Source organism: Festucalex cinctus, chromosome 12, assembly GCF_051991245.1.
Source record: "Festucalex cinctus isolate MCC-2025b chromosome 12, RoL_Fcin_1.0, whole genome shotgun sequence".
Classification (NCBI taxonomy): domain Eukaryota; kingdom Metazoa; phylum Chordata; class Actinopteri; order Syngnathiformes; family Syngnathidae; genus Festucalex; species Festucalex cinctus.
The window spans coordinates 27986010-27998218 of record NC_135422.1 but is presented as its reverse complement, the minus strand read 5'-3'; the positions used below and the strand labels follow the sequence as shown (position 1 = coordinate 27998218).

The 12209-nt window shown below is 41.5% G+C and overlaps 1 protein-coding gene across 2 annotated transcripts in view; it reads left to right on the top strand.

Moving 5' to 3' along the window:
• The window catches only part of LOC144031454 (transcription regulator protein BACH2-like), a 152055-nt gene that overhangs the window by 126737 nt on the left and 13109 nt on the right, over window positions 1–12209 (top strand). The window contains exon 5 of one of the 2 annotated variants that reach the window (XM_077538627.1): window positions 7498–7734. In XM_077538627.1, coding sequence (XP_077394753.1) covers window positions 7498–7734 — 237 coding nt within the window. Of the gene's footprint in view, window positions 1–7497; window positions 8172–12209 lie in introns of those variants that run through there. The other variant, XM_077538626.1, reaches the window with a different exon arrangement.

Sequence of the window (12209 nt, the reverse complement as noted above, 5' to 3'; positions counted from 1 at the left end):
GGGGCAGACTTTTGCCCACTTCTCCTACACGTTTCATCCGACTGAGTTAAGACTTGGCCTGGACCATGTCAAGACCTGAGCCAACGACAGGGGGAAAAATTTTGACTTTTCGAAATACTATATGATGAAGGCGGGGCATCAAAATTTGTGTTTCGCAATGAAAAAGGATATGCTTGATAACTCCCCGGTACATGCTCCAAAAAATCCCAAACTTGACATGTATGTTTATCGTCAAGGCCTGAAGTTATCTCTATGACAACATTCAGTTATATATGCAGCGCCACCTAGCCCTTGAGGCATGAAAAAAAAATACCCCACATACGGCATTTTGTACAAAAAATGTAAACTCATTCTAAGTGTGATAACGAAGTCATTTCTGAATATTCTTTTAGTTTCCACCACTCAAAATGTTCACTGGCATCAGACTTATCCAAACATATATATATTTTTATTTATTTTTGATAGCCTCTATGGACATTAAAAGCAATATCGTGAATGAAGGATATGCTTAATAACTCCACGGTACATGCTCCAAAAAAATCCCACACTTGACATGTATGCTTATAATCAAGGCCTGAAGGTATCTCTATGACAACATTCAGTTATAAATACAGCGCCACCTAGCCCTTGAGGCTTATATAAAAAAAAATAAAAATACCCCACATACGGTATTTTGTACAAAAAATGTACACTCATTCTAAGTGTGATAACTAAGTCATTTATGAATATTCTTTTAGTTTCCACCACTCAAATTGTTCACTGGCTTGACACCGATCCAAACGTATGTACGTTTCCATTTTGTTTTATTCATTTTTGATTGCCCCTTTGGACAATAAAAGTAACATTGTGCAATGAGTACAACGAGCGATGATGTGTATATACACTTTTACAAAAAAATACCAATCAGGGCAACTCATTGCCTAAAAATAAAAAAGGACGCTGAATTTTGCAGGTCTTAACAATCACCAAAACCCGTTGAGCTTGACACACACACTGGCAAAAAAATATTCTACATGTAAACGTTTATTATGCCATTTTCAAAGAAATTTTGCTTCCAATATGCCAGTACCCCAATGTGCCAGTACCCCAACATGCAAGTACCACAACGTGCAAGGACCCCAACGTGGCCCGGGCTGCGAGGGCCCTTTATAGCTGCTCGCAGCTCTAGTTAGTTTAGTTCTTTAAAAAAAATGCTTAGTCTGGCAGCGCTGTGGTCCCCCCCATTTGTGTCCCTGCCCCACCACTTTGTCCCTCCATTCCCTTTTTTAATGCACCACACATATACATATTCATTTTTTGGGGGGGGATACGGGTGTGTCGGAGTAGGGGAAATTTTTTCCCTCTGCTCCGACTCACCTGCTCCCAATTTTAATGCACCACACGCACACACTTGTATATACACTGGGTGGGGCCACATTCACGGTGTAAGGGTAGAGCTCGCCAGTCGGCGAGCTGGCGGACTCAGTAACAGGGTTAGGTGTCACTTGTACTCTGGCGTGACGACCGGGGCCTCTCCCCACCGGGCTCGGTGTTCTGGTGTCCCGCCTTCTCCCCTGGTGCTTCCTCCTCTGCTTCCCCCCTCCCGCCGCGGTGCAAATCTCGCGCGGCTGGAGGTGGGGTGGGCACATCTTCCCTCTCTGCGCTGCTGCCCGGTGCCGGTTTCCGGGGGGGGGGTGGGGGGTTCTCGCGGGGGGGCCGGGTTCGCGGGGGGGGGGGTGGCGGCCGTCGGGGGGGGGCGGCTTGTTTGGGGGGGGGGTGGAGGTATGGGTGGGTGGGGGGTTGGGTGCTGGGGGTCGGGGTGTGTTCGGGGGTTTGGGGGTCGGGGGTGGTGGGGCCTGGGTCGTGGTGGATGGCGGGTTTGGGTGGGGTGCGGGGGGGTCGTGGGGGGATGGGGGCTGGGGACCGGTGGGGCGCTGTGGGGGCCCGCTGGGCCTCGTTCTGCGGCCTTGGGCTCGGGGGTGTGGGCCGGGGCTGGGGCGGGGGTGTTCCGGGTATCTGGGTCGGCTCGCTGACCGGTGTCCGCTCGGGTGGCTTGGGGGTGGCCTTGGTGCTGCCGCGGCCTGGGGATTCCGGGGGGGGTGGGGGGGGGGGGGGTGCTCGCTTTGCTGGACCGCGGTTGACGGCTTCTCTCTTTGGTGGTGGTCCTTATGCATGCCAGATCCGTCGCACCAGCATCTACTGAAACTCAACAGAAGTACCCTCTCCCTCCCACAGCCCCTTGAATCAGTTGGTGCTGGTGTCTGTGGTTCTCACTTTTCTTTATCTATCCTTCCCTCCTTCCTCTCTTTAGTTTTTCCTCTGGTCACTTGAGATCTTAATTTATTAGAAGTATGAGGTTTCTGGGGTTGGCATAAGACTCCGGTTTTGTAACCACGCAGGAGGGGTCTTGTTGGTGCTGGACTTCACTTTGATGGATTGGATGTACTGGCTTCTATTGATCTCACTCTGCCTTATCGATCCTTCCCTCCTTCCTCTCTTTAGTTTTTCCTCTGGGCTCTTGAGATCTCGCTAAATTTGCTGGAATTTAGAGGCTTCCGGGGTTGGCGTAAGACTTTGATTTTGTAATCATGGGGAAGGCAGGAAGTGTTTGGTCGGTGCTGGATGTCACTTTGATTTACCTTTCTTTTCTCTTTATTTCTTTTTTTTCTGACCTTTTCTCTGGTCTCCTGACCATTTAAATCTCACGACTCTGGCAAGATTCTGAAGTACCTGGTTAAGGCGAAGGGTAATGGGATATTTATAAGGTTTTAGGTGAATGAATGAGTATAAATTTATATGTATTTGCACGCACGCACGCAAACGCACGCAAACGCACACACGCAAACGCACGCACGCACGCAAACGCACGCACGCAAACGCACGCACACATACACACACACAAAAAAAAAAAAAAAAAAAAAAAAAAAAATAAAAAAAAAAAAAAAAAAAATGCTTAGTTTTAGTTTAGCTTGTTAGTAGTTAGTATTATTTTTTAGTTTTTTTATGTGTATTACTTGTGTGCAATATTTAAAAAAAACACCATGGGAGCAACGTCATCTGAATCATCTTATCACATTTCAAATCATCCCCAAAGGCATTAAATTAATTACCAAAAACATTACATTACATTACAAAGACATGTTTGCTATAATTAGGGCCCGAGCAGCGGCGGCGGCGGTGCCGCTGCGAGGCCCTATTGTTTTTGTAGGAATTCTTCTTATTATTCTTCTTTTTCTTCTCCGCAAACAATCGCATTTTTGAGACACTAAACGTGAACGAAAACTCACCAAACTTTACACGCACATCAGGCCTGGCGAAAAATTTGATATTTTAAAGTCGTCATACATGATAACAGAAAAATGGCTCCTTAGCGCCCCCTACATGAGTTAAACGGATCCCTGTCCCGCTACGATTGTCCGACGGCTATGAAAATTGTGTGGCACCTGTAGCACATCCCAATGAACAAAAACCTCTTTGAATTGTGTACCCTAAAATAGACAGAAAGTGAGGTATGAGTATTTAAATGTCCAATTTTTGCCAATTTTTGCACATTTACAGGGGTCATACTTTTGCCCGCTTCTCCTACGCGGTTAACCCGATTGACTTCAAACTTGGGATGTACCATCTCAACACCTGGGACAACATCATTGTGAAAAATTAAAAGTTTTTGATATACTATATGACGGCGGCGGCGCATCAAATTTAGAGTTTAAAAATTCTTACTTCACGAAGCATTGCCGGTTGTACGTTTAATCTAGAGCTACGAAAATTGGTACACATATGTAACAGGCTATGACCTACAAAAAACTCTTTTTGAACCATATGCTAAACCTAACAGGAAGTCCACCATTTTGATTTCTTTTGGAACGTGTTGCCATTTTTTTGGCCATTTCATTGGGGTCTTATTTTAACGAACTCCTCCTACAGTGTTTATCCGATCATCTTCAAACTTGGTGTGATTCATCTTAAGATGTTGAAGATGAAAAGTTATTGAAAGCTTTGTATTTCGTCGCACGCTGTTGTCATGGCATGCACTGTTTGCAAAGGAAAAAAAATATCCTTAAAGAAGCATTCCCATTTGTACGAAGCAGCTAGAGCTACGAAAATTTGTAGACATATGTAACAGCCCAAGATGTACAAAAAAGTCTCTTGGTGCCCTGTGCTAAACCCAACAGGAAGTCCCCCAGGGGCCTGGCATCACATTTTGAGCTAAAAAAAACTCCTCTTTAACAAAGCATACCCGGCTGTACGTTTCACATAGAGTTACCAACATTTGTAGAGGTATATAACAGCCCTCGAGGTACAAAAAACTCTTTTTGAACCATATGCTAAACCTAACAGGACGTCCGCCATTTTGATTTACTTTGGAATGTGTTGCCATTTTTTTTGGCCATTTCATAGGGGTCATATTTTAACAAACTCCTCCTACAGAGTTTATCCGATCATCTTCAAACTTGGTGTGATTCATCTTAAGATGTTGAAAATGAAAAGTTATTGAAAGTTTTTTATTTCATCACACGCTGTTGTCGTGGCATGTACCTTTTGCAAAGGAAAAAAATCCTTCTTAATGAAGCATTCCCAGTTGTACGAAGCAGCTAGAGCGACGAAAAATTGTAGACATATGTAACAGCCCAAGATGTACAAAAAAGTCTCTTGGTGCCATGTGCTAAACCCAACAGGAAGTCCCCCAGGGGCCGGGCATCACATTTTGAGCTAAAAAACTCCTCTTTAACGAAGCATTCCCGGTTGTACGTTTCACCTAGCGCTATGATAATTTGCAGGCATACATAAGAGCCCATGATGTACAAAAAAAGTCTCTTGGAACCATGTGCTAAACCAAACAGGAAGTCTGCCATTTTGATTTATGATGGGATTTGTTGCCATTTTTTGTGGCCTTTTTCAGGGGTCATATTTTAACGAACCCCTCCTACAAAATTTATCCGACTGTCTTCAAACTTGGTGTGTTTCATCTTAAGATGTTTAAGATGCAAAGTAATCGAAAGTTTTTTATTTTGTAACACGCTGTTGCCATAGCAATGCATTGTTTGTCAAGTGCTGCTTTTTTTTTTTTTATACACATGAAAACTCAGGAAACTTTGCAAACACATCAGACTTGTCATGAACATGAATTTTCAGAGATTTATTGTGCAATTTGCAATAAATAGCGCCCTCTAGACATTTTTATGAAGCATTTCCGATTGTATGATTATGCTAAACCTACAAAAAAGTATTATGTAGCCATTTGCCAAACCAAAGAGGAAGTCCGCTATTTTGATTTTATTTTGGGAATTATACATAATTTTTGGCCTTTTTCATTAAACTTTGCACAGACAAGGCATGGAAAAAACTAACATTTTAAATGGTCCTTGTTCCATGTAACAGTACCCCAACGTGCCAGTACCCTGACGTGCAAGTAACCCAACGTTGTGCTCAATAGCGCCCTCTATGCATTTTTATGGAGCATTTCCAATTGTATGATTCAAGCGATACACAACTAAAGATGACTTGACCTAGATTTGTGAAAACTGGGAGGCATACCTATTAGCTTAAGATCTACAAAAAGTATTCTGTAGCCGTATGCTAAACCTAAAAGGAAGTCCGCCATTTTTAATTTATTTTGGGAATTGCGCACCATATTTTGCGTTTTGATTAAACTTTGCACACACAAGGCTTGTCAAAAACATTTTAGATGGTCCTTGTCCTATTTGACAGTACCCCAACGTGCCAGTACCCCGACGTGCAAGTACCCCAACGTGGCCCGGGTTGCGAGGGCCCTTTATAGCTGCTCGCAGCTCTAGTTATAGTTAGTTTTAGTTATTTTTGTAAATATAAAATGTAATTTTAGTTAGTTTTCGTTTTTTAAAAAGCATTTTCGTTATTTTATTTTGGGAACAATATATATATATATATATATATATATATATATATATATATTTTTTTTTTTTTTTTTGTGCTTTTTTCATTAGTTTTCGTTAACTAAAATAACCTTTAATGGCACCTGTTTTTTGATACCCTCCCTTTCTTACTTTGACCATCTCCAAACATTTTTGTTTTGTTTATTTTATTTGAACTGAGTCAAATGTCAATTTTAGCATTTGTTGCGGGCCACTGAAAAATGGACGGCGGGCCACAAATGGCCCCCGGGCCGTAGTTTGGACACCACTGCTCTAAAACATGCAGGACTGCGGCCCTCGAGGACTGGAGTTTGGGACCTGTGCTCTATGCAGATGGTAATATTGTAAAGAAACGTATTACTGTACTTTCGGAATGCAAGTAACTTGCAAAGTTACATTTTGGATGTAACTGGCCCAACAGTGATGTTCACAAGGAAAACCAAACACCAGGCAGGAAGGGCCACAGCTGAGACGTAAACCTTCGTACTCAGCACTGTGAGGCAATGCGGGCGGGGGCGGGGGTGTTCCGGCCGTCTGGGTTGGCTCGCCGACCGGTATCCGCCCGGGTGGCGTGGGGGTGGCCTTGGTGCTGTCGCGGCTTGGGGGATTCCGGGAGGGCCATGCTCGCTTTGTTGGGCCGCAGTCGACGGCTCCTTTCTTTGGTGGCGGTCCTTATACATGCCAGATCCATCACACCAGCATCTATTGAAACTCAAACAGAATTCCCCTCTCCCTCCCACTGCTCGTTGAATCAGTGGGTGCTGGTGTCTGTGGATCTCACTCTGCTTTTATCTATCCTTCCCTCCTTCCTCTCTTTAGTTTTTCCTCTGGTCTCTTGAGATCTCCTTAATTTTTTGGAATTTAGAGGTTTCTGGGGTTGGCGTAAGACTCTGATTTTGTAACCATGTGGATGGCAGGAGGTGTTTGGTTGGTGCTGGATTTCATTTTGATGGACTGGATGTGCTGGTGTCTGTGGATCTTACTCTGCCTCATCTATCCTTCCCTCCTTCCTCTCTTTAGTTTTTCCTCTGGTCTCTTGAGATCTCCTTAATTTTTGGGAATTTAGAGGTTTCTGGGGTTGTCGTAAGACTCTAATTTTGTCACCATGTGGATGGCAGGAAGTGTTTAGTTGGTGTTGGATTTTACTTTGATTTATCTTTCTTTTCTTTGACCTTTCCTCTGGCCTCCTGACCTTCTGAACCTCACGACTCTGGCGAGACTCTGAAGTATCCGGTTAAGATGAAGGGTAATGGAATTTTTATTAGGTTTTAGGTGAATTAATGAGTATAAATTTACACGTATTTACACGCACACACACGCACGCGCACACATACACATAAAAAAAGGGGGAAAAAAAGAGAGAGCAATGATGATAAGATGTTGAATCGGTAAGACTACACAATTCTGAGCTCTCTCTTAGGAGAAAAAAAAAAGAACTGTGAGGCAATAATGTTAACCACTAGGTCAGGTCACTGTGCTTTCCCCAAACAAACTACGATGAAAGCATCATGTCCTCATGAAAGGGCATTTTTGAATAAGTAGCATCTTTCATTGCCTGCATTTTGAGTCTGTCGATCCCAGACAAACTCCAACTCATTGACTGTTGTTGTACCTCCCTCCACAGGTGTGTGAGAAAGAAAAACTGCTGAGTGAACGCAATCAACTGAAGGCGTGCATGTCCGAGCTGTGGCAGAACCTGTCCTTCCTCTCCCAGCAAGTCTGCAGAGATGTGCAGGACAGCCACTCGCCTCCCGTCCCCACCAGTATTGACCTCACATCCAACCAACCGTCTCCAGCTGCTGATGAGGCCTCATACCACCCAAAGTCACCTCAAGGAAACCGAGTTGCGAGTGTGTCAGAGGTCGGTCCTAATGCAGGGGAGCTTAAGGATGGGGTGGAGGCCTCGAGTCCGAAAGGGTCACTCGTGTTTGAATCAACAGAGGAAATGTTCAGTCCCACTGTAACTGTGGATTTCTGTCAGGAAATGATTAAGAAATGTACAACAGAAGAACAGAAGAGACACGACGGCACTTAAAGTTCAGTGGTAGAAGGTTCTCTTTGTGACACATTCATACATTTCTTTTAAAAATATGAAACTGTAATATTTAAAGATGTTTTGGATTGGACAGCAAAAGTGTCCTCTCAGCAATATTATTCCACAGGTATATTCCGAATTGGTCCACAAAATGCTGGCAGCTTTCTATCTCCGTCTGTCTCATCTTAACTGTTTCTTCCTGTCAGCTTCCCTCTTCTCCTACGCGCGTTGTGGGAGATTAAACTCAGGAATTTCTCAGAATGTTCACCCGAGTCCTTTTTAACATGTTGAACATGCATTTTACCTTTCGGCCGCCGCAAATCTGGCAACTTGGTTGTAGAAATCACACTACTAAAGCCTTGCAGACACATTGAAACTTCAATGACCTTTTCTCATTTAGTGACCATCTGCATCTCTGTTGGGCTCAGGATGCTCAACTTGAATTTAGGGCCAACCCAAACAATTGTAAACCGGAGGGCACAAAGCATTTTGGTTTCATATTCACAGTTACGGTTTATTCAAAGAAAAGGATTTGTTTGAGAAAAGGCACTCTCTTATGTCCGTGGTTGGTACCCTTTCAAAAGGGTACTCAAATTGGTAGAGATGTAATAGTTTATTCATTTGACATCATAAAATATTATGTACCGTTCCCAAAACAAGCGGGACTGGCCGTGCTCTGCTGCATGGTGGGAATAGGGCTCCTTTTTGTTGTGCCCATTTTTCAAGAAATAGTCGTTATAATGACAGCCTTGCCAAAAGACCACCGGAAGCTGTGCAAAGTCACTGTGTCCACTTAAGACACACTTGTCCGTTGGCAAGGAAATCATATACTTAGTGTACTTCACCCCCCCCCCACCCCCCCACCCCCCTTCTTCCTTTTTTACATTTTGGATTAAACATATTTTTGTGGGGCAAATTTCCCTGAGCTCAAGTCTCACTTAATTTTATTTGTAGTTTTTGAAAGAAGTGACATTACCGTTTGTTGAGGCACAGAAGGTTGGTGGCACTTCAGTTTTGATTGGGGAAAAAAAAGAGCTACATGTATTAATTATTTGTTTCTTCTGTGAGATAAGATTTACTTCTTAATTAAGATCATCAACAAAGTTAACTATTTGAACCAAAGTGCTGAAAGCATTTATGGTTCAATTATTTCTTACTTTTTTCATGAAGTAAAGTCATAGCCGTACAATCTTGTTTAAGAGAGGCTTTTTCTAAGTGTGAATCACACCTTAATTGAATCACAGAATCCATATCAAGCCATCAAGTTTGCATTTTTGCTTGTGTAAACTTTGAAAATTCTTGGTTGAAACAAGATGACAAATTTGTTGCCGTAATGACTGGTAGCTATCCTGATCTGGAGGGTTCATTGATGAGCAATCTTAAAAATGTTTGAGTTTGGAGCTAAGACAAATAGACCATAATAAATAGTTTTGTTCTTTTCTTTTAATTATTATCATTATTTAATGAACTTCCCAAATACTTGACTTAATTCATTAAATGGTTTACTTTTCTATAACTTTCCTTTGGGTACAATACTTCTCAAGTTAGCTGTATTTGTTGAATGACACAGCTTATCAAAGGTATGCATTCATTTAACATGTTTACATTACATGAAATGAACTCTCATTATGCAACGTTTCGAGATCAAACTCCATTTGTTGTATAACACACCATGGATGTTTGTATTTCTTTTGTTGTTTGGTTTGGTTTTTGTTGGGGTTTTTTTGGTCCTTGTGTCATATCCTTGGCGAGCCATAATTCGATCACAATGTTGAAGCACTGCCAAGCACTTCCAAGAGGTGAAACTTGGCCTTGATACTGAGCAAATGCATAACAATGGCACTTAAATCAAGTCTGAATACAAACAATGGGACTCCAAACCGATTAAGGACCATGCCTATCTTCAGTTCTGCAATCCATCTTCCAAATTATGTGAAAGTGTTGATTGAGGGGTGTCATTCATTTACAGTATCTCACAGAATTGAGACCAAACATTTCATATCCAAAATTATTCATCTTGAGTCGTGTAAATGTAAAAATGGATCAGAATTTCAAATATGTTAACATTCATGTCACCAACACTTTTTACAGTCTGTTGTCACTTTTGTTTAATTAATTCATAGCCAGAACAAACTGCCAGTGTTGGTTGAACGTATCTGCAAATATGTCTGAACGTACTTGTAGACTAAATACTAAAAACATAGCCTTTTCCTCATAATGCCACGGTGTATTGATGTAACTTAAAAAAAATAATTAATAAATATATATATATATATATATATATATATATATATATATATATATATATATATATATATATATATATATATATATATATATATATATATATATATATAGCATCTTTTTTTTTTACTTGCGCATGCGCCAGTCAATACCACATGGTATCATGGCTATATTTTTAGCATTTAACCTATAAGTACGTTTGAACATTTTGCATTTGAACGTACTTGAAAATGCATTTGAATGTGTTTGCCAGCCAATAACAAAGTTTACTCGACATTGGCAGTTCCATGCTTCTGTAGAAACCAATTCGACAAATACACTTTAACGAAAATGTCACAGTCTATCAATCATTTGGGTTTAAGAAAAATTCGGTGTACTCTTTCCTATTATTGAGAAATGCAATTGCATACTTGGGAGATGGACAGTAGTTCTCACATAGCATGTGTTATTAAGCCCAATTCACACTGGCTGCGGAACGGACGCGGTGCGTTTTCCGTACGGCGGCCGTACGGACGCCGCAAAAATAGAACGCATTCAAGTCTACGTGTCAATTCACACCAGTTGCAGTGCGGTGCGGAACGACTGCAGCGATGCGGAAGGTTTCCGCAAGCGTTCTATTTCTTCCAGACGCTGCATGCGGATTTTCACAAAGCTACAGAAATTACACGAGCCGGACAGTGAAATCGAGCATCTCGCATCAAGGTAAATCTGGTATATTTCAAAATAAAACCCTTTGCGAAATCGTTTTTTTTTTTTTTTTTTTTTTTATGGGGGGGGGGGGGGGGCGCTAGCTAGCTACATAGCATGACATGAGTCGGACATTAAAGTTAAAAAATGAACTCAGAATAAATTAAACATGACAAAATGACATTATTTAAACACAAAACGTACTTACCCATGGAGAACAGCCATGGTGGAAGTCACAGAAATAATAATAATAATAATAGGACTCTATATCCACGGGATCCTTGTGGTCTGTCGGGAGCAGATTTCCGGACACGCAACGCATGCAGTGTGATTTGCAGTCCTTGGGGCATCTGTACGGCCTCCGTACGGAAAACGCACCGCGTCCGTTCCGCAGTCAGTGTGAACTGGGCTTTACAAATGCAAAAAAAGACGACATAATCATCTGCTTAATCCAAGTCCTAACTACAGTGGAACCTCTACGAACGTCTCTTCATACGAAATTTTCGAGTTACGAAACACCTCAACGGGAAAATATTGTCTCTTGTTACGAAAGAAATTTCTAGATACGAAAGGTAAAAATACATTACCGAACGCAACATACTTTCGGCATGGCTATTTCCTACCATAGCTATCTATGAGCGTAAATACTAGATCGGTGTTTGTGCATCGTTCTGGCATCCCATTGGCTAAGAGGAACCTCTACCATAGGTATGAGCGTATACTAGATCGGTATCTATACCGCGTCATCATTCGTCCCCATCGCCCATGAGGTGTTCGATAGTTTTTCGTAAATGTATGAACTAACTGCCAACGAATTTGTGCAAAAATTCAAACAATTGGTGATTGATGAAGGCACAGTAAGTTTTTAATTACGACGAGACGGGCCTTTTTTTTTTTTTTTTTTTAAAGTTGCCTCGCCATACCGGAAGTTTCCATGAAGTTTCAGAATTTGTTTAAAAGAATCGCCCAGAAAAGGTGTTCACCAGTCGGGCGTTTGCTCACTAAGATGATGTTTGCCTTGGACATTTCAGAAGGATTGTTTAAAAACAAAACAAAAAAAAACATCCATGGATAAGTTCTTTACAAAACACCAGGCAAAATAAATAAATAAAATAAAATAAACACTTCTGAGAGAGGAGAACATGAACCAGAGGGCAAAGAACGATGAGGACAGCAGTTAAAAAGGTAAATGACCATAATTTTTATTCTTTACTCTATTCTTTGTTATTTACATTATGCACAACTCTCATTTATTGTGCAATAATCTAATTGTAACATGTATTTGTTACATGTTTTGATGCAGTTTTATGCTTTATAAAACATTTATGTCTGAAATTTGGGAGGCTTGGAACGGATTAGGGCATTTACAT